This window comes from Telopea speciosissima, chromosome 6, assembly GCF_018873765.1.
Source record: "Telopea speciosissima isolate NSW1024214 ecotype Mountain lineage chromosome 6, Tspe_v1, whole genome shotgun sequence".
In the NCBI taxonomy this organism is placed as follows: domain Eukaryota; kingdom Viridiplantae; phylum Streptophyta; class Magnoliopsida; order Proteales; family Proteaceae; genus Telopea; species Telopea speciosissima.
The window spans coordinates 60559847-60587712 of record NC_057921.1 but is presented as its reverse complement, the minus strand read 5'-3'; the positions used below and the strand labels follow the sequence as shown (position 1 = coordinate 60587712).

The following is a 27866-nucleotide window of genomic DNA, read 5'->3' as shown; positions in this document are numbered from 1 at the left end:
AGGAAGTTGTGGACTGGTTGACACAAAGAAACAATCAAGGATGGCTTTGGGATCTTTATATTCTTTTATCTAATGGTTTAAGCTTATTGAACTCATTTAAAATTGTAAATAGGGGAAAGTTTTCATACACTGTAGTGTAAACCATGTATGTGAAAAGGTCTCACAAAAAGTTGGAAAAATCATAAATTCCAACCCATTAATTAATGCCTTTAAACTCCCACCCTCTCACATACACGGTTTACACAACCGTGTATGAAAACTTGCTCCTTGTAAATATTAGAAAAATGATAGATCTATTGTTTTAGTTGCCCATGTTTTGACTAGATGTTTTAGTTGCCCATATTTTGGCTAGAAAAGCTAGGCAAGTGCACAGCAGAAAAAAGGATAGATCTATAGTTGAATACTTGAACTGCCAGATTACTAAAGGTGTAATTGAATAAGATGCCAACTCCCCACAAAATAATGAGTACAATCAGATGATTTTTGACTGCTTGATCCACAAAGTCTAGTTGAAGCTATGGCTTTATTTGATTCAAGAAAAAGAACGGTTTCGTTTTGAAAATTTTTATATAATAGGTATTTTTCACTATTTTTTTGTTAAATACATTGAAAAAGAAAAGAAAGCTTTCCTACATAGACAAATTTTCATGTCTCAAATATCCACAAATTTTCAAAGATCGTTTGGAAGTCTAAATTATAGAGATCCTATCCGAAAAATTCCACAAAGTCTGGGCAGTGGCACTTAAGTTTCTTAAAAAAGTCTAGGAATGATAAATAGATTAAGCAAATCTTAATGATTCCATGGGGGGAAAAAAGAAAAAAAGTTACTCAACTGTCTTGTTAATGCTTTTATTTCCTGAAGTTTTCTGAAGCTATATTGAGTTTTGCCTGACCTCATTCAAATACAGAAACAGAAGGGAAAAAAAAATAAAATTAAGGTTCCTCTAGCTGATTCTACACTTTTTATGGCCCATAATTCAGGTTTCCCTCGAGCTGGTTCTACTCTTTCGATAAAGTTAACTTCAGAGGTGCGAACCTTTCAACTGGGACCGTGTTTTACAGGACCAAAACTTGCAATTTTATTGCATGTCTTCTTTAAACTCTTACTTAAAATAAGGCCAAAAGAATAGTGAAACGCCCCACCAAAAAAATTTTACAGAGATGGGATTCACAAATAATGCTACTGTTGATTTCACTCAAGAGACTACGGCCGGCTCAGTGGCCCATTGCCACACTCGTAGTTCCCCGGTTCCGTCACCAGTAAAGAAAAGCCCACCTGGACCTACTTGTATCGCCCGAACCTCCTCTTTTGAGAATATTATCCCCCTCTCACTGAATCTAATCCACATGAAACAAAAGAATGTCATTGGTTTGCAGGCAAAAGAGAGGCTACTATAGTTGCTTACACTTAAAAATAAAATAAACGAGACTTAAAATAATTTACCAACCAAAAGGAAAAAGAACACCAACCCCCCCCCCCCCCAAAAAAAAAAAGAAAGAAAGAAAGATGCCTCTTCAAAAACCAAAAAAAAATGGAAGTTAAGGCTTGTTATACTCACGATGGTAGGTCATAAAGGTGAACGGTGTTATTGTTATTTGAGCACAGCAAGACGGGCTTCGCTTGTGCATCATGCATTCCACAGAGGGTGAGCACACCCTGAGATGAAGGAAAACCACATGATCAATAAACAATCTCATTAAATGGCAAAACATTAATTTGATTGTTTAGTAATTGAACAAGAATTAAAAGATCAAACATATGCAAGGGCCATCAAACCATGACAAACAACATCAAACACCCCCCACCCCCAAAAAAAAGGGGTAATGTTGGACTGGGATTTAAAGTTCCTGATGAAGAAGTATCCAAACCATCAGGAATGCAGACCAGAGTTCCACTTCTGCGTGTTATCCACTTACTCCTTAAAATGAAAAGCACCCAATCATTCAAGTTTGAATCCCCAAACTGAAGACCGTATTGGGTTCAAGTTGGACAATTCTTTTATTTTAGTTTTCTTTCTACTTTAACCAGCGTAAGTGTGCCAATCATGTTTTAGCAGATTCTTTTCTTTTAGAAAAAATGTTCACAAGTATGAGCATGATTTTTGACAAGCATAAACACAAAGGCAGCTGCAGGACTTCAAAACCCAGAAACTGATTTCAGATGTGAGTTTACAGACCATAACTGGGAGCCTAAAGATCTATAACAGCAACCTCACAAGAAGGCCATTCCAGCAAAGTCCAACTTTAAGAGCATTCAAGTAAACCCCAGCTCATATGGCTCCCCTGGATAATAAAGGTTTACAAGATCTCCCATTATATGGTTACTTCTAACAAAACCAACCCCCCCCCCCCCCCCCAAGAATTGATTACTTTCTAGTTCCCACAAAAAGACCAAAATTTATTTAATTTTTTCAATAATTGACAAAACTATATTAATAAGGAGGAAACTGTCAGTAAAACAACAATCCCCTCGAGGGACAGCTCGGAAACTCCAAAACCCTATGCAAGGGTATAAGAACAGAAACCAAAAAAAGACCAATTGCAAACTACAGCATGGTAGCTATCAAACGATAAGAGGCATATTCGTCAAGAAGACTACGCAACCTACAGCATGGTAGCTATCAAACAATAAGAAGCATAGTTGTCAAGATGAACTAGGTGACCCAAGGCATTGGAGGCACACCTAGGCAAGAAGGCACCCTAGGCATGCAGTATATGAAATATAGCAATGATATGCTTATATGAACGTAGAAGCCATATCAATGCAATATGATATAATTATGCTAGCAATGACCTAACATGACAAAACCAACATATAATAAACAAAGCATAAGATACAACATAAGTATAAAAAAGGGTGTACTCAGTGCACTAGGCTTCCGCCACTGAGGAGTCTGGGGAGGATCAAAATGTACGCAGCCTTACCCCTGCTTTCGCAGAGAGGCTGTTTTCAGACTCGAACCCGTGACCACTTGGTCACAATGGAGCAACCACCATTGCATTAAGGCCCGCCATCTATAGGATATAGCATAAGGATATTCATTAAAAAAACAAAGCAATAAACAAACTCAACGTAAACACATGGAATGTTAAAAAAATGATATAATATAAGGTATCCTGTCACAAGGCAACGCCAAGGCGTCCAAGGCAGTCGCTTTCTTGCATCAAACAAGACATGATGCCGCCTTAGACCCAACACACCTAGGGGACGCCTTGAAAACTATGATGGCCACTTTCTTTGCAAATATGTTTGCAGAATCCAGGCTTTCCAGCTACAAAGATGCTCATTGTGCAAGTAAAACTGATGCAATGTAGGCCTAGTCCAAACAGGACCTTATTTAATTCACATGGGTCAAGATATATTCAGCTCAAACCAGGGCCCATTCTGGCCATCGGTTTAAGCCATGTTCAGGTCCATATTTGGGTGGTGGGGCCATGTGTTGGTGTTAAATAAGCCCACTGGTCCAGCCAAGTTTCTCCCCAAGAGAGCCATCAAACAGAAATTCAAAAGGGAAGATTTGCTCAAGATATGTGGGGCCCATAGACACCTTGCATGGAGAATAATCAAGAGGAGATTATTCCAGATCTGATGGGCCTTTTCTGGCCCTTTCTTGTCTTTAATTTCTGTTCTGAGTTGTAGTCTAAGATTAGGAGTAGCTTCTATTTTGAAGTTCCCAATCTTGTAGTAATTGATCAGTTATTTAATAAAGGGCTGAACAAAGGCCACGATTTTGAGAAAAGAAAAGAAGCTTATGCTTGGCTGAGTGATTCATGCCAATCAGGTGATCGTTGAATTTAAAATGACTTCATACTATGACAGCACTCAATGTCGAATCTTTCCAAGTTCAAAGAGAATTATCAGAGTTGGTCGTGATTGGCTAGAACAGCAAAAGGGTGAGGTTGATCCGATTGACAATATTTGTATCCTAAGACCCTTACATCTACGCAAGACTCAAGTGTTGAGAGGATTAAATCCAGCAATGACCACACCAACCGTGCAACCACAGGAAGAACCGACTGGATCAACACAAGAAGAAGAAAGTTTTATTGAAGCATCATCAACAACAGTTGAACAGATTGAAGATTCTACTAAGACAACCTATGTTGAAGAAATTCAAGCAGAATACCAAGCTGAAACAGTAGATGAGAAAGTGATCGATAAGTTCAGCACTTCCATTGAAGCAAAGATTGCTGATGCCGATCCAAAGATTTCTACAGATAATTTTTCTACTATTGAGATAAAGAATAGTGAAATAATTTCTGAAGAATATGTGGTTACTCCCTTTGTAACTGAGATTGAACCAGGGGTGGAGACTGAGAATATTGATTTTATTTTTCCTCCCAATTGTTTTGACGAACGTGAACCATAATTGCACGACTACATCCCCGACTTCAGAGAGCTGCCAGAGCATTGTTTTGGATTAAAGTCTGATCTCCATCACAACAAGCTGATCCCTTCCTTGACCAAAACTAGAGGTCGAGTTTTTCTAAGAAAGGGAGAATTGATGCAGATAAGTTACATAATGGGCTTATTTTATTGGAAATAAACCTTAGGTGGGGTTATGTATGCATTGGGCCTTTGATTCCAAGTGTTTTCTTTGTAAGGGGCCACTTTAATGGGCCTAAAATGTGGGTCTAAGAGAGACATACAGGATTAGGCTTAGTAGTAGCTTATTTTCATTCCTAGGTTGATTATTGTAGTGGGTTTATTTTCTTAGGTAGCATTAATTAGTCTTTTCAGTCTTCTAAGTACTAGTCTAGAGTCTAGTGTTAGTCTTTTCATATTCCTAGATTCATGTATTATGTCTTTAATGTTTTATTGGTTTTAGTTTCTAGGTGTTGGGAGTCCAAAAGTCAATTAAATGTAATTGCATGTAACCAAGAGGCATTCAACTTCCATCTTATGGCTATATAATACAACCATCAGCTCTCAAAGGCAACCCAGAATTTAAAAAAAAAACAAAATCCTCTTGTAACAACTTTTGCTTGTGAGACTCAAGTGGCATCAAGGTGGGACTCCTTCGATCGTGACCTCGGTGGGACTTCGATGGTTGGGCAACTAGTGGGACTCTAGGCTGCCAAAGCTATCTTTTATTTTCTGTTGATCTTCACTTAATTTCAACTTCATCTATCACCATCATCTCTATCATCTTCAACCTTCCATCAAACCACCTTAAACTCAAACCATGGCTAGGTGACTCTTCATCTTCCCTAGCTTGCAACCCTTCTATCCCTCTTTGGTCCTACACAACCTGATCTTAATCTGGTTGTCCTCCAGAATCGATCCTGCAAGAATCTAGATTCTCCATCACCTGGCCAGGTGAGCTTCCCTCCTGTTATTCTTTTTTTTTTCTTCCTTCCACAATTCTTCCTGGGTGGTAGTTACAACAACATAAGATTGGATCGATCTCCTTCGATTCAACTATCTTCCCTCAAAGATTTTGGATAAAGGGGGCCACTCCATAGGTGACCCAAATCCTATTTTATCAGCTCCAAAGTCCTCTTCATCTGTGAGTTCCATCATCAGTTTCAGACCTGGTTCTCCTTCTACCGCCATCAGTTTCTGGTTTCAGAATTTTTCCTGAAGCTAATACCTGATTTATGGAACTGCTATCGGTTCTTCCTAAGTCTAGGGATTAGAAACTCAACCCTAGAAAGTCATTGGGTCTGGCTGCGTAGGGAGGGAGAATTATCAAACTGTTGAGGGACTCTTTTTATCGTACTCATTCTTTAACGTAAGGTTGACGTAGATGAATATTTCTTCTCAATTGCTATTAAGGACAACTATTGTTTACACAACATCCCCCCCCCCCTGTTTCTGATTTTATTCTGTTTTATTCCACTCTAATATTTCAATTATAGAATAATCGCTTCTCTTAATTTTAATTCATGATCTGTCCCACCTCCTGTTAAACTCGCCAAAAGGAATCCAAAAACTTTTATTTATTTACAGAATTGCCACTCCTTTATAATTAGATTTCTATTGCTTTGAGTTCAGAATCAGAGGTTTAGGGAATGATGTGACTTGTCATTAATGACAGAGGTCCTCTTTATTTATAATGTGGTTACAACCCTAAAAGGGTAAAAAGGTAAAAAAAAAAAAAAAAAAACAAAAAACCTAAGTAAGGTGCTAATAACCTAATCACAAGGATCTCAACTCTCCTCCTCAAGTTGGTGCAAATATATCATACATGCCCAACTTGGATGAAACACTTTGCAATTTAAACCTTTTGTGAACACATCAGCTAGCTGATTAACAGAACTACAAAGGAAATAAAAATAATCCCTTGTTCAAGCTTCTCTTTGATGAAGTGCTTGTTGATCTCAATATGCTGTCTTGTCATGCCGGACTGGATTGTGAGCAATACTAATGGCAGCCTCGTTATCACAGTAGAGGCGCATAGGACCTTTAGAAACAACTCCCACATCACTCAATAATCGCTTAAGCCACATGAGTTCACACATCCCTTGTGTGATGGCACGATATTCAGCTTCAGCACTAGAAAGTGATACAACTGGCTGTTTCTTGCTTCGCCATGTGACAAGGTTATCCTCAAGGAAGGAAGAATACCCAGAAGTAGATCTCTGATCGTCAATAGACCTAACCCAATCGGCATCATAAATGCTTCCAATCTTAAGTTCCCATTGGTAGAGAAGAGAATACTTTTCCTAGGGGCAGACTTTAAATACCTCAATATACGGTACACTGCTTCAAGATTAGATGTCCTGGGATCATGGAAAAACCGACTAACAATGCCCACAGCATAGGCAATATCAGGCCTAGTATGGGACGAGAAAATCAACCAGCCAGGGAGTTTTTGGTATGGTTCCTTGTCGACAGGGTCACCCATGGCACTGCAAAGCTGATGATTAACTTCAATAGGGGAATCTGTAGGCTTACATCCAAGCATACTTGTCTCACTGAGAAGATCTAAGACATACTTCCGTTGGAAAATAAAAATGCCCCTATTTGACCTTGCAAACTCAATACCCAAAAAAGTATCGGAGAGGACCTAGATCTTTGGTTACAAACTCATTTGCTAATAGTGATTTCACATTGGAAATCTCATCATTACTATTCCCAGTTATCACTATATCATCCACATAAACAATGAGGGCCGTAATCTGATTACCGGTCTTTTTCACAAACAAGGTGTGATCTGCTTGACTTTGTTGATACCCAAACTTCAGCATAACTTTCAGGAAGCGACCAAACCATGTACTATTTGATTATGTGAGACCATACAACGACTTTCGGAGTTTGCAGACACGTTCAGTAGTAGAGGAGGATGTAAAACCAGGGGGTATGTCCATGTAGACTTGTTCTTCAACGTCTCCAAGTTCAGAATCAGAGGTTTAGGAAATGATGTCACTTGTCATTAATGACAGAGGTCCTCTTTATTTATAATGTGGTTACAACCCTAAAGGGGTAAAAGGGGAAAAATTAACAAAAACCCTAAGGTGCTAATAACCTAATCACACGGATCTCAACACTTTGGCGAGCCCATAGCAACTCAGAATTAGGATCCTGAAACCTAGGGTTGCATTAATTGGTATTAGAGCTGAAAGCCCTTCCTACCTTAATTATAGTGGTCCATAGTGAGGTTATCACCAGCTCAACTTCAATAAAGAGGAAACTAGGCCAGACCTTGCTCGTCTCACAAACAGAGTGACCACCTAATATACAACTAATAACTCGCCCTCAACACAATTGTTACTTCTCTCAGACCATGATGTCATCCTTGCAAGCTTCCATTGAAAAACTGTGCAAGGAAAGAGTCCAATTCAATATAGGGATTCTTCCAATTCTATTCCACATGCCCTGTCTCATGTTGCACCACCACCACCATATGGAGCTGGCCGACCTTTTGATGACAACCCCTATGGAGCTGAAAGAGGGGCCAAGTTGGATATCCTCAATTTCTACGGGGCTAATAATCAGGAACAATATCTAAACTGGATTCATAACCTGGAGATATCCTTCCAATCATACGGGTTGACTGAGGCCGAGAAGCTTTTATTTGCTGAAGCCAAACTAAAGGGTACCTGATGGGTTTTTCTAAAAGCTGAAGGGTCTACAATTAGAAACAAATTTATAAACCAGAACCACAATTAATATAATAACCAGAATTGACGAATAAACAACAAACAGAAATCAGATTATCAGATGCACCTCAGAATTTTAAGGGATTATTCTATTCTAGTAGGAGAACAGAATATCAGAAACTGAAATCAATCCAACGGTCAGAATTCAAGTTACGGAAGAATCCCACTTAAGGAGATAAGACGACGAACGTCGGCATAAATCTCAGTAATATGGCATATAAACTCATCCGCTTCAATACTAATATGTGGATATAGTAATTGAAGGGGAAATATAAATAACAAAGCTGAAATAGAACTCCTAAGTTGTTGGATATAGTATGGAGGAGTTTTATTAAATCTAAACTCTATCCAAAACAAAGAGAATTCTATGCTAACAAGACTCTCTCTTATCTAAACCAGCTCTTACAAGGAAAGTAGATAAACTAGAACTTTAACAAATTGAAACTCTTCTCTACTAACACATCCCACGGTGCAGTCTTTTAGCAAACTAACTACTCTACTTAAATAGCTTGAACCAGAACCAGAAAATTGGTTCAATGGTGAACCGCCAGCTGAGTTAAGAACAAGTTAACTCAGAAACAGCACTGAGTTATGACTGAATCAAGCCATGTTCTTTCTTCTTTGGTACTTCTTAGAGTACCTTCCTTCCTTGGGGCTGATTTGCATCGACTCTCCCTGACTAAAAAGCATTCGCCTATGGCGAATGGAGAAGGGACATATAGTATTCATGCAACACCGGGTTGAGACGCTTGAAATTTTTTGTGTGTGTCCAAGTGCAATCAGTTCTTGGGCGGCCTCTCTATTTGACAAGGAAGGAATTGTAACCACCTCTCTTCCGAGTGACAGTGTACTTGTTGTCCATAATATCTTCTATTTCAACTTCAATGACTGGAGTAAACCGGGGCACCTAATCTATGCTCTATATCTTTCCTCAGTTGAGTGGTGACCCAAGTAGATCGTAAGATCGGCCATGTTGAAGATGTTGCTTATGGCCATGTCAGTAGGTAAGTCAAGCACATAAGCATTCTGTCCAACATTTTTTAGGATCTTGTAAGGACCCATTTTCCGTAGGTAGAGCTCCATGCTCGCACCAGGAGGAAAGTGTTGAGATCCGTGGGATTAGCATCTTATCAATAGGCTACATTAGGGTTTTATATTATTTTTCCCTTTTCCCTTTTTACCCGCTTGGGTCGTAATTACATTATAAATAAAGAGGACCTCTGTCATAAGTGACAAGTAAAATCATTCTCCTTACTTTGATTACGAACTTGGTATCAGAGCCCGAAACCCTAGAAATCTTTTTTGGTTTTCACATCGCTCTCTCTTCCACCACCGTTGCTGCTACCTTGTAGGCTTAGCCTCCTCAGCTTGCATGGTAGACGACATCTAGATCTAGATCGTACTTAGGGTTGAGACCCTTCAAAAATTTCAGCCCCCTCGATCGCCACCGCAACCCAGTCGTCGTGCCTCCTTTTGCCGGCCTCCTTGCCGGTACTGCCGCCACAACTCACCAAGTCGCTGTGCCCTCTCTCCGCTGGCTCTCTCTTCCTGCTGGTGTTGTTTTTCACTGGGCTGCCACCCACGCAATTGTTTCACTGCCTCTGGTGTTATCGTCAGTCGTCACCCATGGGAACAATCATTGTCACTTTTACAAGTACCAACCCCTAGCCTCCTCTTGGACGTTCTACCTCCACAAGGCATTCAAATACTCTCCAACCTAACCCCATAAAGTTGAATAACCAGAATTATCTTACCTGGTCTCGCGCCTGTATTATCACCTTGTGCGGACATAATTATGCATGTCTTGTTATTGGAGATACTCCTAAGCCTACAAATCCAACTGCAGCTACTACATGGTCCTCTAATGATGCATTGGTGATGCCCTTTCTCATTAATTCAATGGAAGCTTCTGTGAGTCCCAATTTTGTTCTCTTCAATTCAGCCAAGGAATTATGTGATGCAGGTTGCCAGACATATTCTCAGGCAGGGAATTACGCCCGGATTTATGAGATTTGCCCACAAGTTCGCGCTATTACTCAAAGGAACTGCCCGCTACACTATCCTCACTTCTCTATGGTAGCAATTGGACTTTAATCACCCGGTTCCGTTGGTTCACCTTGATGATGCTGGTACTTTCCAAAAGGAAAGGGAGATGGAACGGTGTATGAATTTTTGAAGGGTCTCAACCCTGAGTACGATCAAGTTCGAGTACAGATCTTAGGGTGTGATACATTTCCTTCTCTTCTTCAGGCTTACAATTTGGTTCAATCTGAAGAACATCGTCGGACGATTATAATGCTCATTGTTTTTCCTATCCGATCTGCCTTACCACTCCACCTACACCTTCCTGCAAATCCCTCAAAGGGGACTACACCAGCACGGAAACCGGTGAAGTGTGATTACGGTGGTCGCTCCCGTCACACACTGAGACTTCTTGGAAACTTCAAGGGTGTCCCAAAGGTGGGCGCAATGCTAAACCTGGCAGCTCTCGTTCCCAAGCCAGTCCCTCTGATGCTTCCGATGTTGTCCCTACTACTACTGTCCCGGCACCTCTCTCCGGATCAAATGGCTGCCATCCAAAAATTGGTGACACAACTGACTACTGGCTCTTCTCATTTTCCTATTTCCAATCTTGCCCAGTCAGGTATTTTTCGTGTTTCCTCTTCGAGTCCTTTGTGGTTAATTGGCTCTGGGGCTACTGATCACATGACTAGCAACCCAGAGGTCTTCGTACCTACTCTCCGTGTTCTGGACGGGATAAGGTACATGTTGTCAATGAGTCTATGTCTTCTATCTTGGGTAAAGGTTCAGTATCCTACAGTTCCCAGCTCTCTTTTCTTTTGTTTTGCATGTTCCCATCTTGTGTGCTAATCTATTATCTATTTATTGTTTAACTAGTGAGTTAAAATGTTCGGTTCACTTCTTTTCCACTCATTGCGTGTTTCAAAATCTGGTGACGGATGCAACAATTGGGTATGGTCGGGTCCGTGATGGTCTCTACTACTTGGACTCTCCACCGACTGCTCCTACTCCCTCATTTGCTTATATCCTGCGCTCTGATAGTGCCATGACCAAGCTACTACACTAGAACCGCCGCTTGGGACATCCCTCTTTTCATGTTTTACGTTCTATGTTCCTGATTTAGTTAAACATTGTGGTTTGGAACAGTTTAATTGTGCGATGTGTGAATTTTTTAAGCACACAAGAAACTCTTATTTTCAAAGTGATAGTAGTAGTAATGTTCCTTTCTCCATTATTTACTCTGATATTTGGGGTCCCTCTAGGACCGTTGATCGTAATGGGTTCAGGTGGTTCATTACTTTTATTGACAATTGCACACGCCTCATATGGGTTTACCTAATCCACAATAAATCTGATTCATGTTCTTTTTTTTATTTTTGTCATGCCATGCTCTGTACTCAGTTTAATGCTTCTGTCAAGGTCCGCAATGATAATGGCACTAAATACCTTGACCATGACTTTCAAGAGTACCTTTCTTCACATGGTATTCTCTCCCAAACCTCTTGTGTTCGGACAACAAAATAATTTGGCATCACCTTTCATGAGTTGGAACCCTATTTCACAACACCCCTTCAAGGGGATAGTCTTGAGGAAGAGCAATCGTGTCCTATGGTTATTGATGATTTTCCTGATGTAATTGATATTACAATTCACGCAATTCACGGGAAGCCCCCAATTAACAGTAACAATGAGAAAGCAATTGTTCCTGCCCCCTTGTAAGTAATAACTTACACTCGGAGTAGATCCAAGAACAAGGAGAACATGAGAGACCAAACATTACCCACTGTGGCGCCTCCTCCAGATTCGCCCTCACAATCAAGTAATATCTCTCATATTTCTGATAATATACTTGACCCAGACGATCATTCCATTGCCATAATAAAAGGTGTCCGGTCCTACACTCAACACGCTAATTCTCATTTTGTGTCTTATGAGTCTCTATCACTTTCCCATCTTGCCTTTGTTTCCTCCCTGTCTTCTATGTCTATTCCACAGGATTGGAAGGAAGCCATTAAAGATTCGAAGTGGAAGGCTGCCATGATAGAAGAAATGCAAGCATTGGACAAGAATGGTACATGGGAACTTGTCCCTCGCCTAACAGAGAAAAAATTAGTTGGCTGCAAATGGGTATTTACAGTCAAGCATAGGGCAAATGGTACTATTGAGAGATACAAGGCTCGTCTGGTGGCTAAAGGCTTAACCCAAACCTACGGGATAGACAACCAAGAAACTTTTGTGTCCGTGGCAAAAATGAACTCAGTCAGAGCTTTGTTGTCATGTGTTGTCAATCTGGGATGGAACCTGCAACAGCTGGATGTCAAGAATGCAAAATGGAGACCTTGAAGAAGAGGTTTATATGGATTTGCCTCCTGGTTTCGATTCCACCTCCTTGATTGGCCGAGTATGCAGATTACAAAAGTCCCTCTATGGACTCGAACAATCCCCTAGGGCCTGGTTTGGTCGGTTCTTGAAAGCCATGAAGAAGTTTAGGCACCAACAAAGCCAAGTCAATCATACACTGTTTGTGAAGAGTGGTTCCCAAATCACAACTCTTATTGTAAATGTAGATGACATCATGATCACTGGGAACAATGATACTGAGTAAGGTTCTAAAACTCGAGTTTCGACCAGCCAAAACCCGAGATATGGTCGAAACTGGTCGAAACCTGTGATTTTCGGTCGAAACTTGCGAAATATGCGTTGTTTCGGTCGAAACAGGTCGAAACCTATTGAAATTGGTCGAAACCAGTAACTTTTTAAAATCCACCCACATCTCGTCTTGGTTTCTTACGAAACCGAGATATCTCGGTGGTTTTGACAAGTTTCGACCAAGTTCTCTTTCCATGATATTGAGATCTCTAACCTTAAAAATCTGCTGGCCACTGAGTTTGAAACCAAGGATCTAAGACCTCTCCGATATTTTCTTGGGATTGAAGTTGTAAAGTCTGATAATGGGATTTTCAATTATTATCAATGAAAATATGTCTTGGACCTCTTTAGCGAAACAGGAATGCTAGGTTGTAAGCCTGCTGATTCCCCTATTGAGGTTAACCATTAGTTATGTAGTGCTGTGGGTGACCCAGTTGACAAAGAGCAGTACCAGAGACTTGTTGGTCCGTTGATCTACCTATCCCATACCAGAACTGACATTGCCTATTTTGTAGGTATTGTTAGTCACTTCCTTTATGACCCCCAGACATCTCACCTTGATGCAGTGCACTGGATTTAAGGTATTCTCTTTTCTAACAATGGAAACCTGGGTCTAGAGGCTTTTACTGATGCCGATTGGGCTGGCTCCATTGATGATAGGAGATCTACCTCTGGCAATCGCTCTTTCCTTGGAGGTAATCTGATCACATGGGACAGTAAGAAACAATTTGTTGTCTCACGCTCCAGTGTTGAAGCATAGTATCGTGCTATGGCTCAAGGCATTTGTGAACTGAAATGGCTGACAAGGTTGTCGAGTGATCTGGATGTTACCACTAAAGCTCCCATGTGTCTCTATTGCGACAACAAAGCCGCCATCAGCATTGCCCATAACCTAGTTCAACATAACAAGACAAGCACACCAAGATTGATCGGCACTTCATCAAAGAGAACATAGAATAAGGCCTAATATGTATTCCTTTCGTCAATTTTATTAATCAGCTGGCCGGTGTGTTCACAAAGGGATTAAATTGTAAAGTGTTTCACCCACTGGTCTCCAAGTTGGGCATGTATGATATATTTACACCAACTTAAGGGGGAGTGTTGAGATCCGTGGGATTAGCATCTTATCACTTAATATTAGGCTACATTAGGGTTTTATATTATTTTTCCATTTCCCCCTTTTACCCTCTTAAGTTGTAATCTCATTATAAATAAAGAGGACCTATGTCATAAGTGACAAGTCAAATTACTATCCTCACTCTGATTTCGAACTGAAACCTCTTAGGAGCAATGCAAACCACTACCATGTATCTAAGCTAAAACTCCACAAAACGACCATGACGATCAGCCGTACCTTTATAAGAAGAATCATTGCTAAGAGCAATAAAGCGACGAATATTAGCATAAACCTCAATAATATTGCATATAAACTCATCCGCTTCAATACTAATGCATGCTTGAGGCAGAAGGGCAAAAAATAAAAAACAAAGCTGAAATAGAACTCCCAAGTCGTTGAATAGTATGAGGGAATTTTATTTAATCTAAACTCTATCCAAAACAAGGAGAATTCATGCACCTTATCTAAACTAACTCTTATAAGGAAAAAGATAAAATAGAACTAAAAAACAAATTGAAACTCATATCTACTAATACAACCCACGATGGAGTCTTTTAGTTAACCAACTACCCTACTTAATTGGTTTGAACCAGGCCAGAAAACTGGTTCAATGGTGAACCACCAGCTAAGTTAAGAATTCAGTTAACTCAGTAACAGCTCTAAGTTGAGACTTAGTTATGACTTATCACTGAGTCATGTCATGTTCTTCTTTCTTCTTTGGCACTTTTTCGGGCAGCTTCCTTGGTGCTTGTTAGAATGTGTATCTTTTTTTTGGATGAATAAAAATTATATTACGAAGAAAAAAGAAAGAATCTACAGCCCCGAGAGCAAGTAAGAGCCTAGGCTAAGGGGGAGCAGGCTGCAAGAGGGAAATGGGAAGACCCTAGGAGACAACAATGAGCCTGTTCCTTGGAGTATCCCTTACAGGTTTGAGGGGCAGCAAGGCAAGCTTGGAGGAAGCCTCAAAGAAGATGACATTCCAAATCTTGTTGAATGAACGGGAATTGGGAGTCCATCTCCGAAGGTTGCGCTCCATCCAAATGTGGGAGAGAGAAGTGCAAAAGGCAAGCTTGCTGGCGGTGTCACAAATAGTCTTACCATCAAAAGTCATGTTGATCCAAAGCCATTCTCTTTGAAGGGGAAGCGCTCTTCTTCTGCCAAGCCAGCAACGACTGAGAACTTTCTTCCAAATAGAGGCAGCGAAGGGACAAGAAAAGAATAGGTGGTCAGCGTCCTCTTGGCCGTTCCAACAAAGACAACAGGAGGGGGGGGGGAGACCTAGATGTGGTGGCGGATGAAGAAAGCCTGTGTGCGAATGCAGTTGGAAAGGGCTCTCCAGGTGGTGAAACTGTGGCAGGGGATGCGACCTTTGAACCAAACAATCTTGTACCAAAGGGAGGTGGGACCTCTGTGCCTCACAAGATCCCAACCAGAATGGGAACTGAAGATGCATGTAGCAGAGGGGAGCCAAAGAACCACATCTCCTCTACCACGGTGACCAGGGGGTGGGGGGGACCAGGCACCCCATGTTAGAATATGTATTTTGGTTGGAGGTCCATGGGTGTCCAAGGATCTTTATACCGTGGGAGTATCAAGTACATCGGTCGTGTTGCCTAAGATAGATTACTTTCCTTTCCTATTGTAAATAGGTTAGTTAGATTACTTTCCTTTTGTAACTATGTTGTCTAAGTTAGATGACTTTCCTATTACAACTAGGTCCGAGATTCCCTATTGTAATCTACCGTTGCTTTCTCTATATAAATAAAACTGGCTAGGGGTGATAGATCATTATCTTTTATCGCTCCATTTTTCTCCATCTCCCGATATCTCATCTTCTTCTCTCTATTCTGATTCTCTGGTTTTGACATCTAGTTAGTTTAATTCCCATGAACTTACATTGCTAATCTACATCGCTACGGCTCGAGTCTGATGGATTACGAATCACCAGTAGAATTGGACGCGAGGTATCGGGTTGGCGAACACCTGCGCTGAGATGAAAGAAGCCATGAAACAAAGATTCTTGCCTACCAACTTCAAGCATGCATCTCCAATTCTCACAGTTGCAATAGTGTATTATGACCGTTGAGGAATAGGTGGTGAAACTCTAGAACGGCTTACACTCTCAGATTAGTGCTGGATTGGCTCATAGTCGACTGCCTACAATGGATGACATCGTACAAATAGCATATCAGATAGAGCCACAGAGGAAAGTCTAAAGAAGCCTTACAATTGGAGGAGCTTTCCAGATACCTTCACTAAAGGTGATAGTATGAGAAAACATCCTTTTCTACCAAAGAAGTCGTTCAGCAAGCCACACAAGTCAACGGTTCTTCTATGGCATCTTTATGGCCAAACTGCACTTATACTACACCTTGTGGGTGTGGTAATGACAGATCTACTCCAAAGCCAAGGGTTGAGATACAATGCTTCACATGCAGGGGGTACGAGTATTTCTCCGCTCAGTGTCCTAATCGTCTAGTCACCTTAGCTGATTAAGACGCTCTAATAGCTACTACTTCAGAAGAGCAACAGAAGAATGAGATAGTATATTTGGAGGCAGAGTGTGAGCCTAAAGAAGGCAGCAGTAGCGACAGTGATGGAGAACAGCAACAGCCTTGCTACGTTCTTCATTCCTTTAGGCCACATAAGATCTCTGTAAAGGATGATTGGTGTCGCAATAGCATTTTCCAGACCAGGTGAAATGCAATGGTTGTTTCTGCACTATGGTAATTAACAGCTGCAGTTGTACCTAAGGTTTAAAATCTCATTTCGTTTCGGTGTATTCGGTCTGACCGAAATTTCCGAGATACTGCCAGAAATTTTGTCGAAATATGGTATTTTTTCTATGAGTTTTGCTTGGCCATTTGTGGGTGTAAACTGCCAAAATGACCAAAATAACCAGAATTTCAACGAAACGTGCCTTTTTTTAGACCAAATTACCAAGATTTCCGAAACAAGATGACCGAAATTTCCAAAATATTGCATTTTTTCAATTCGATGTTTCATTTTGTTTCAACTCGACCGAAATACTCAAAATATTCGAAATTTCGACCGAAACGAAACGAGAATTTGAACTATGGTTGTACCAACATCATTTCCAAAGCTGTCGTGTGCAAGCTTGGGTTGAAGATAGAACCACATCTCAACCCCTACAAGGTTGTTTGGGTGAACAACACCAATCAAAATTCATGATAGGTAATTGCTCACATATTCCATTGCTGGGATGGTAGATACGGAACAATGTGACATTCTACCTAGGGTTTATCACATTCTTCTTGGGTGATTGTTGTTATTCGACAAGGAGGCGCCTCCTTCAAGCACAGTAGAATCGAGATGAAGCTTCTTCCGCTAAGGACGACCCAACCATTAAGCTCAAGCAGACAACGGGGTCATTTCTCCTTCAATGAGTCATCTTAGACGGCATCCTTGGTCCTCATCCAAACTCAACGAATTTGAGTTTTTCAGAAAGGAAGAATTGATGCCGTTGCATGTGTCTGGCTAGACCGGCATGACCTGATCCAGAAATCCAGACCGAAGCGAACCGGCACAAAAAAGTAGATAAGTAGAAGATAGTTTCCTTGTTTGAGATTTTCTCCAAGCTAAGAGTCAAATTCTGTTTTGACAAGTCTATTTATACATATGGTTGTAATTAATAGAACTTAAAGATGAATATTGAATTAAAAGTGAGAATTTCTCCATCATAGTGGTGAGCGGTTGCGTGTTTTGTTTGCTAGAGTGGTCGGCAGTTGTGGTCCTCTCTCTTTGAATCCCTCTTGGTTAGGTGAGTTTCCCTCGTACTTTCTTCCTTCCACTATTCTTCTTGGGAAGTAGTTACAGCTACATAAGTTGGATTGTTCTCCTCCGATTCCACTCTTTTCCCTCTGAAATTTAGGGCATACGGTGCTCCTCCATAGGCGACCCAAATCCTATTGCCTCAGTTCATGAGTCATCTTCATCTGTGAGTTCCATCATCAATTTCAGACCTGGTTCTCCATCTACCACCAGCTTCTGGTTTCAGAACATAGTTGTCACGGCGGTTACCATAGTTGTTCCTCAACCCTATTGGGTTTGGCTGCATACCATAGTTGTCACGGCGGTTAAGCGACCCAAGGCGCTGGTGAAGGTAAAAAATCAAGGCGACACCAAGTAGGCGACCAAGGCGCCCGCCTAGGCAACCAAGGTGCCCAAGTCGACCAAAGTGCCTGGACGCCTAGGCGATGCCTTGACAACTATGCTGCATACCAAAACTTACCAAAAGGGATCCAAAACTTCCATTTATTTACAGAATTGCCACTCCTTTATAATTGAATTTCTATTGCTTTGGTGGGGCCATAGTGACCCAGAACTAGGGTTTTGGAAACCAGGATTGCATTAAGTAGTTCATCATTTCATGTAATGTTTAGTTGAGTTAGAGTAAATAATTTAGGACACAAACTTCGACATTGGAGTTGATTCTCCTCTACCCCACACGGCATAGTTTGGTGAAATTTCTGTAATTTTGACATGTCGAAGACGAACAAGAGGCAAAACCCAGAATCAACAATTTTTCACCGATATTTCGCTCATTCGTTTCAGTATTTCGCTTATTTTGGTATAAAAAATGCACTGTTTTTGTCGAAATTTCAGTCATTTCGTTTTCGTATTTCGGCCGTCTGCCCCCTAAATTGGCCAAGCGAAACTCATGGAAAAATACACTGTTTCGGCGAACTTTCGCAAAAATTTTGGTATTTCACTCATCTCAGTCTGACTGACATGGCAAAACAAAATAAATTTTCGAACCTTGCCACACGGTACTACCACTGGGTTTAGCTAAGTTGAGTTGAGTTGAGTTGAGTTTAGTTGAGTTGTATATAATATAGGACATAAAATTGACATTGGACTGATTCTCCAAGTGCTACAGGGCACCACTACTGTGTCCAGCCATGATCTAAAACCGTCACTAGGTCTTACTGTCTTAGGTGTCATTTTTATTAAATAATAGCTAACCAATAAAAGGTGCTCATCTGTATGCAAGTGCTTTCTGTCTTTGTAACAGGTAGGATATTTACATAATAGGTATATTTTATTATAGAGTTGTACATGTAATAGCAGGAGAGTCTGATTCAACATAATCATATATTCAATTACCAGATCCACTATTTGACCATTAAATGGTTAAATCAAGATCCCACCCTGAATCACTTGCTCGACAAGTTCATTGCCCCAGAATATTTTGCTTCCTTAAGTTCCATCCCCAAAAAAGATGAAATTGTGGAAGTTATCCATTCCCTCAAGGTTAATGGAGCTCCAGGTCCAAATGGTTTTAGTATGGGATTCTTTTTAGCTGCTTGGGACATTATCAAATCAGACCTTATTGCTGCAATTGAGAGCTTCTTCCTCAATCCCAATCAAATCAAAGGGATCAATCACACTTTCCTATGTCTCATCCCAAAAAAGGAAGGTGCTATTGCTATGAATGATTTTAGGCACATTGCCCTCTACAATCTGCTCTACAAGTTCATTGCCAAGATTCTTGCTCGAAGGCTCAAAAGTGTTGTAGATCTCTTGGTTAGCGATAACCAAACGGCCTTCATCCCTGGCAGGAACATTTCTGATAACATCCTACTATGTAATGATATTGTCAGAGGCTTTGATAGGAAGAACCATTCTCCCTCGTTTCTCTTGAAGATTGATATCCACAAAGCCTTTGATTCTCTAAGGTGGGATTATATTGCTGAAGTGATGACTCAGATGGGATTTCCCTTGGCCTTTGTAAACTGGATTAGCTCTTGCATCTCTTCCCCAAAGTTCTTAGTTTTGGTCAATGGGAGCCCGGCAGGTTACTTTGGAGCTACTGTGGGGATTCGGCAAGGCTGCCCTCTTTCGCCTTATTTGTTCACTATTGCCTTGGAAATCCTCTCCAGAGAGATCCAGCTTTGTACTGATCAGCAGCTCATCACTCCTCTGCCCAAGTGTAAAGCCCTCAAGCTTACTCATTTGGCATTCGCAGATGACTTGATGATATTCTCCAAGGCCTCGGTCGCCTCCTTAGAGTCTATTTTACTTTGTCTTCAGCATTTCAAAGAGCTTTCGGGTCTCCACATCAACCCCTCCAAGTCCCTCATCTTCTTTGTTGGAGTTTCAGAGATTGACAAAGCTACCTTCCTTATCAAATCAGGCTTCCTTGAGGGCCAGCTTCCAGTAACATAGTTGGGGATCCCTCTGATTCCGGCAAGGCTTTTTGCCCACCACTGCACCCCCATGTTGGATCTGATCCGGAAGAGACTTCAACTCTGGAAAAGCAAGCTTTTATCCTATGCAGGCAGGTTGGTCCTTATTAAATCAGTTTTGGAGGCTTCTTATATCTACTAGTCGGGTATATATGGCCTTCCTCAATCTACTATCAAGTCCCTTGAAGCTCTTACGGCTTCCTTTCTTTGGAAGGGCTCAGATTCCTCGCGGTTCCTTCACCCCTTAAGTTGGGCTATTGTGTGCCTTCCCAAGAAGGAAGGAGGGTTAGGCATTAGAAGAATCAAAGAAGTGAACACAGCTGGTATCATCAAGCTTATCTAGAAGATTGTTTCGAAGAAAAAAAGCATCTGGGTGGATTGGATTTATTTGGGGCCCCTGCGCCATGACTCTATTTGGACTGCCACATCCTTATCTGATGCTTCTTGGGTCTGGTGGAAGATTCTTGCCAATCGTCATTTGGTCCTTCAGGTCATTCGCACCAACATTGGCGATGCTCGCTCTACCTACCTCTGGCTTGACAACTGGCACCCTTTGGGAATTCCTCTTCACCGGGTCACCCCGAGATCCATTTACACCTCGGGCCTCCATAGACTTTTCATGGTGGCTGATATCCTAGACCATAATGACTGGGCTCCTCCCCTCTTTGGCCCTACCCTCAATCTTATCTGGAATGAGCTCCCCTCCATAACAAGAAGGTCTGCGACAAGAGATGACTGTGTTTCATGGTTGTCAAACAGCTCTTGCTCCTTTTCCTCCAAGGTGGCTTGGAATTTTATTCGATTGAAAGGACCTTTGGTTCCTTGGCGTAAGCTTCTTTGGTTCAAGCATCACATTCCTCGACACTGCTCCACAGCCTGGAGAGTCTTCAACAACTGTCTTCCAACTCAAGCTTTTCTTCGCAGCCGCCAGATCTTAGTCTCTCATGCTTGCTGCCTTTGTTGGAACAATGATGAAGACTTGAACCATCTTTTCTTTGAGTGCCCTATTGCAGCTACCATCTGGAAGGGTATTCTCCTCAAATGCTGGCCTGCCCACAGAAAAATTCTTCCCTTCTCTAGAGAGTGGATTTGGATCGATATGACCTATGCTGGCTCCTCTATTAGTGATTCGGTTAGGAAGATGGCGTTTTGTGCAACTCTCAACCATATTTGGATGGAGCGCAATTTAAGGAAATGGACCTCCAATGCTCGAACTTACCAGAAAATTTGGGATTCCATTTCTTTTGAAATTAAAACAAAGTTATCTCTAGTCCCTCCCTCTAGTTGTCTTGACACCCCTAGGAATAGGATCATTGTTCAATCCTCAGGTCTCTCTAATGTATCTTTGGTTGCTCCGGCCTCCCTTAGCTAATGCTTAGGCTGGCTGGTTTTTTCCCCCCTTTGGGGCCCTTTGTAATTCTTCTCTCTCTTCTCTTTTGGTAATGAAATTTCTATTCACTCAAAAAAAAAACAGATTGAATACAGATCTCCACAGATCCATTTCATATCATACTTTTTGTAGCCCTATTTGTATGCTAAGGAACACAGCTTCAGTGCTGCAGCAAATTAGAAAGCTCTAAAGGAAACCCCCAAACATGGAATATTCAGATCTTGGTAACTGAAAACTCCTGAAAGTTGTGATAAAGACTAGAAGTTCCAAAGGAAACCCCCCAAACATGAAATATCCAGATCTTGGTAACTGACAACACCTGCAAGTTGTGATGAAGCCTAGAAGTTCCAAAGGAAACCCCCCCCCCCCCATGTGTATAAGCATATCAAATTCTATGGTGATTAAAAGTCTAGGCTTGTGGGAAACCTCAAACAAACACATTTCTTCCTGATGAGATCTACCGCCTAGTAAATTAAAGAGAACCAAATCCAAGCGGGTGTCAACATAAAAAACAAATAGAGAAGCTGAAACAAAAGCATATAAGAGTAAGCCAAAAGAAAGTTCCACAAATAGCATACATGTTCTTCAGTGTGTGTATATGTTACTTCTAAGTCGCCGCCTTCTGTTGCAACCCACACCTGCACAAGCATGGAATAAACAGCTATAGCTTTGACGCATGCACAACCATAAATATCTATTCACACTAAGAAGAAAAGACCCATCAATAGCTAAATAAAAAGGGGGGGGAAAAGAACCAGAACATTAACAAACCTTTATTGTTTTATCAAGTGAACATGATAACAAAAATTGGTCCCAACAAAGAACTGACATCACAACCGATGTATGACCAGTCAGAGTCTGGATACACTGTAAGCTCTCTAGGTCCCAAACCTGAAAGGAAGTACAATTGTTTACACTAAAGATTAGTTTTAACATGCATACCCAGAATATTAAAATAATAATGCCAAGATATAGAAAAACAAAATTATAATTTGGAAAATAAGGGCAAAAAAAACACGACTGATTCAGTATCCAGGTCATCCAACGTGATAGGCAAGATGCCTGATGCAAAAGCTAAAACATTTAATACAAGGCAAATGAACTATGATTCGGGCAGATTAATAGGCAAGAGATTAATCTCCACATTACATTAATACCTCACACTAAAATTTCAACAGAAAATAACAAAGAGAAAGCAAAAAGTCAAAACATAAATAAACTACCAAACAATTGCAATATTTGCATCCATAAGACGTAGAAAAATGATTGTTGTCACAAAACTTACTCTTATTGTTTGGTCTATTGAGCCGGAGTACAGCCTATTTGCTCCAACGACTAATGCAACAACACCAAGACTGTGGCCCCGAAGTGATGCAGCTGGTTGAAAGGAGTTGCTTGCAGCATCGAATTTCCATGCCAGTATATTACCATCCTAAAGCAAATAAATGGAAGAATTTGGTTTCTGTCAGTCATAGAGGGAAAAAAGAATTTTCTTTTTTTTTTTTTTTTTGGCCACAGTGGGGGGGGGGGGCTTCGGGGGAAGAGAGAATTTTCTTAACGATTCAGTTTCTATTGTTAGACAGTATGGGGTGTGTGGGGTTGCAGGTTATTAGCACAACTCAAAAAGGTTCATCTATTTCCCACAACTTGAAGCTCATCAACCGAGTAGAAATATCATAAAGTTCATTGTGCCCCAAAAAATTACCTGGGTTCCAGCAAAAAGCATCTCATTGCCGACAACAAGGGCATGAACTTGTCCAACAGGTCCACTAAGACTAAGTTCAGAGGCAGTTTGGATGTTCCATGCCTGCAATATCACCAATACAAGCCATAAATTAAGCAAGAACAAGATAACTCTCAATTCAAGCTACTTTAAGCTAACCATAGTTGTTATAAAATACATCCAAATAACTCTCCAAACTTCAAAATAAAATAAGGAGAAAAATTTCCTCCATGAAACTATGCTCACCTTGACAGCATTTGGAATTCCAACAAAAAGCCAGGGACCTTCACTTATCATGCATCCTATTTCACCTCCCAAATTGATCACACCAGCACACTGAATAAACCAGAGACATGTGAGGTTACCTATATGAGCTTCATAGATAGATTGATTGATTGATTGATTGATGTAGATAGAAGGAGGAAGAGAAAAAAGGTCCAGCCCGCCTAGGCTTTTAAGTGTATCCTTTGGTCCACGATCGTGGGCCAGATTTAAGCCCATTACTACATCTTTTTAGTCCTTGCATGGTGGACTTTAATAGCTTCTATTTTGTTTTAGATTCTGTGATACGTAGTAATAGTGTCTAATTTAGTGACTGCTTCTATTTTGTTAAGTAGCTACAAGTTGGATTCTATGTTGTGTTCAGTTTCTAATTTGAGGATTACTATTTTGTAAGGATATCCCCTTTCACAGACAAGGAGGGATCCTGTTTGCTGTTTTGGCCTCAATTATTAATAAAAGAGGGGGCTGCTACATACACCCCACAATTTAAAAAAGAAGAAAAAAACAATGGTTAGCTATTTCCTTGTGAGATGCAGTTAGCAAGGTGAGAGACTTCACATGGTCGATGAGATGCTGATTGAGGCTTGATTGAGAGGTTCAAGTCATATCCCCTTCCACTTATCATCATCTTCTTCTTCTTCTTAGTTCTTACAATTCTTTTCCTGTGATCCGAGTACGATTTACTCTTCTGCTTTGAAATTGTACTTTTAATATCAACAGTTCTGTGGTTTCTATTTGAGGTTTGTTAGTGCAAATAGGAAGGAAGCTAATTGGGAATTAACTGAGTTGATCTGCTACCCTGTAAACACCTTACGATTGTACAGTTTTGGAGAATACTTAATCTGTTTATGAGTTGCAGTTTAGCAGCTTATGGCCTTCAGATTGGGACAAAATTTGAAAGAGTTGTTCACTATACAAGGGGAACCAATCAACCAGGAGTTGGTTATGATCAGGTCTGCTACTTGGGTTTTAAAATTGTTCCTAGATTTAGGAACCAAAGGTTGCTATTTCTGTCGCTGTTGATCAGCAACATTCAGGATTCAGCTACTGATATATCCTCTTCTGTCCATCGGCTCATGATGAGCTTTTGAAGTTCTTAACTGTTGGTACTTATCTTTCTTTGATCGGAATATTGAAGAGTTCTGTCCTGCAGATTGATATATATTGCTGGTTACTAATTCTGAGCCTAAGTTGCTGATTTTGTGTACTGCTAGTCTGAAGCATCTAGCCGTTGGAATAACTGATTATCACATATGATGATCTGTTTATGGAGTGATGAATCTGTTCCTGTTCTGGTGTTGTTCTGCCTTGTGGTTTTGAAGATTCATTGTTGTTTCTAAATTCCAAGTTAGATTCTATTTTCATTTCTTGTGAATAACTTGGAATCCAACCATTGGATCTTCATCCTACTTTGAGAGATTGAAGAACTATAAGTTTCCTACACCTGACCTAACTTTGGGGTTAATCTGAACCTAGATTAGGGATTATCTGTGGTGTTTAGCCTGCTGATTGTGAACCATACGACTCTGCCTATTGGGTTGGAATCTGGAACTTTCCTTAAGGATGAATTAATTCTATCATAGAGACAGAGAGAGGGACTGATCCATGGACTAGCAGCAGATAGAGCTACAAATTAAATGATCATAATCACCTGCCCACTTTGACAGTCCCAAACCCGTACAGATTGGTCTTTGCTCCCAGAGTAGAGCTTATCAGAACCGGATGGAAGAGCAATCCCGCTAATAACCTGTTCAACGAACTCCGGTAGATTAGTGCAGCAATTGACTAAAATACAAGAAGAAAAAGAACTCCCATGTTCAGAAAGGAAAATATAAATAAAAAATATCACACAAACTACGACCACTGGACTACCTTCTGGTGTCCTTCAAGCTGCGTCAATAACGTGAAACAATCGCTAAGAAACCAAGAGTGTAGATATTTGCAATTATCTCCAAAAGTACAGTTTCCGCCCATCCAATAATGACAGACTTTGTCCTGTATTTTGCGAGGAACCCTAGCTGGTCCGGGTGCACCAGCACCATGATTCCGGCCCCAGGTGTTGGAAGCCCATTTCATGTTCGGATTAGGTCTACGTGACATGGAAGGACCACTGAAACTCCGGTCATTGGCAGGCCCATAAGGACGCTTCGAAGAAATCCCGTCGATACTCTGCGGTGGTGGCAATTCTCTGTGAAGGAAGGGGCAAGGGTTCCTATTACACCTCCCAGCCCGCCAGTGATAGCAGACTTTCTGGTTTTTATCAGGTGCAGCTCCCAAGCGATTAAACACACGCTTATTTCCATCCCTTGCGGCTGAGTCGACATCCATAACTACCACAAATAGAAAACAAATAAAGAAAAACCCTAAATTCAGGATCAAAGATACCAATGAAGTCAAAGACCCTTCTCCGAGCTAGAAAAAGAAATTTCCTCAATCAAAACTTGATATCTGCTCCTTCAGTCCAATAGAAGTTAATAGAAAATCTCCTTCGCCTACACTCCAAAAACAGGTAGACGAAAGGCAAGCCCTAAAAACCCTTAGAAAACACGGAACAGAGGCAACACCGATACGCCGTTCCGGAACTCTAAAGAGGAACGATAAATAGGCATCCTCCATGGACTAGGAAACAAGGTAGCAGACTTTTTAGATCCGATCATCACTTGATGCACTGAGAGCTTCTTCAAACTCTCCCTTTTGATGGCGGATGATGTCTTTAGAGAAACTTGAAATTGCAAGACACGGCGAGATGAATAGTAGCAAACCTGGGTCAACTGGAAATCACAAAATCCCCGCTTATGCTTATGAACGATGAGTCTCTGATTCTTTAGAAATCACTATCTCCTCGATATGTTTCTCTATTTCTGTTCTCGCACTCGCACCGTCAGAAGCGATAGCGATCGAAGTGTTTTGAGAAGCAGATACCTAATAAGTCAGCAATTGCAAAACATACCCTTTTGTTTCTTCTCAGCTGTATATAATACATTAATACTGTTTCATCCCCGTGAAGGATATGCGAATAAGGATACCAATCGCTTCGGCTTTCCATTAGTTTAGTTCGGTTCGGTTCACAAGGAATGTACGCAGCCTTAGCCCTGCGATTTCGGTTCCATGGATTGATGGTGTAACCCGGAACCGAATCGATTCTGGTATTGGAAACCAAATCCAAATCTGTTTGGTTCGATTTGGTTACGGTTTCAATTCAGGTCTACAGTACGGTTCCACTGGGCTTATTGATATTAGATGGACGCTGCAGTCAAGAAGAATAGATGAAAAAGAATAAGGCAAACAGAGTGACCGAAGAAAAGATTGAGAATGCTATAGAATACAGAATGTATCTTCGTAGTGATTTGAGCACAGCTTTGCACTTTGTAGCACAACAGAGCAGAATGGGGCGATTGAATTGGTCAAGAGTTGGAGTCTTGGACTGTTTAAGGAGTGATCGAGTGAGACAAAACAGCTCTGTAGCACATGCAAATCACACAATGACGTTCTCACTTCTCACTTTCACCCTACTGGCATAGAATTGTAAAATTGTTGAAGACTTTAAGTACAAGTAAAAAATGTAAAACCGTAAAATAACAAAGGAGAAATACGAAAGGTCATATAGGGTTTTGGATTTAAGTGGATTATTCAGTTCGATTCAACCTGACGATTTTTTAACTTAAACCATAACTGAATCAAACCAAATTAAATACTCATATACCAAAAATGAAAATAAAACGAATTTATCTGATTTAACTCGATTTCGGGTTCAGTATTCTTTACTCAAGACTATTTTTTGTTTATTATACCATTTTTTTTATTTGGATTGTATTTAGTTTGGACTCTATTTAAGTGTTTGGGTCAACTTTTTACATCTTCAACTTAAAAAGAAAACGTTTATTTGTTAGACTATACTCCATCATTCATTAAAAGAAAATTACAACTTGTCATCCATATTAATTAAAGCATCAAAATACTTATGTGTAATTTGGTTCAATTAAAAAATTGGTAATTCAATTCGGTTCAATTCAAATCAACGTTTTCAATCCTAAACCAAAATTGGTACGGATTTTAGACTTTGAAATAAAAACCAAACCGGTTTGATTCTGTTCAATTCAATTTTAAGTTGCTACTTCATTTTGATTTTCGGTTTCACTTCAAAATTGACACCCTAAAATGGGAGCAAAGCTTTCTACCAAAAAAAAAAATGGGAGCAAAACTTTCATATATTTTTTCACTTAATAAAAAATACCCTTTAAATCACAATATGTGAAAAACTATTGTCAAAGGGGTTTATTGTTTTTCCAAGCATCATGTGGATAGATGATGTGTCCATTTCAACTATTGGATAGAGAGGACATGGCCTAGATTAGCCATGTGTCAAAT

General features: G+C 40.5%; 1 protein-coding gene across 3 annotated transcripts; it reads right to left on the bottom strand.

Moving 5' to 3' along the window:
• Positions 1 to 1060: 1060 nt before the first annotated feature.
• On the bottom strand, positions 1061 to 26464 carry LOC122666223 (zinc finger CCCH domain-containing protein 48-like). 3 transcript variants are annotated; one of them, XM_043862375.1, is made up of 10 exons: positions 26261 to 26463; positions 25371 to 25828; positions 25150 to 25245; positions 23463 to 23552; positions 23199 to 23300; positions 22779 to 22925; positions 22265 to 22384; positions 22072 to 22131; positions 1560 to 1657; positions 1061 to 1338 (listed from the first exon to the last, which is right to left on the bottom strand). In XM_043862375.1, the coding sequence occupies exons 2-10, from the start codon at positions 25824 to 25826 to the stop codon at positions 1197 to 1199; spliced, it is 1311 nt and encodes a 436-aa protein (XP_043718310.1). In that variant the 5' UTR covers positions 25827 to 25828; positions 26261 to 26463; the 3' UTR covers positions 1061 to 1196. The 3 variants fall into 3 exon arrangements, with proteins under 3 accessions (XP_043718310.1, XP_043718312.1, XP_043718309.1); XM_043862377.1 differs by having other exon boundaries at positions 23199 to 23297; positions 23460 to 23552; positions 25371 to 26464; XM_043862374.1 differs by having other exon boundaries at positions 25371 to 26462.
• Between the last annotated feature and the right edge of the window lie 1402 nt (positions 26465 to 27866).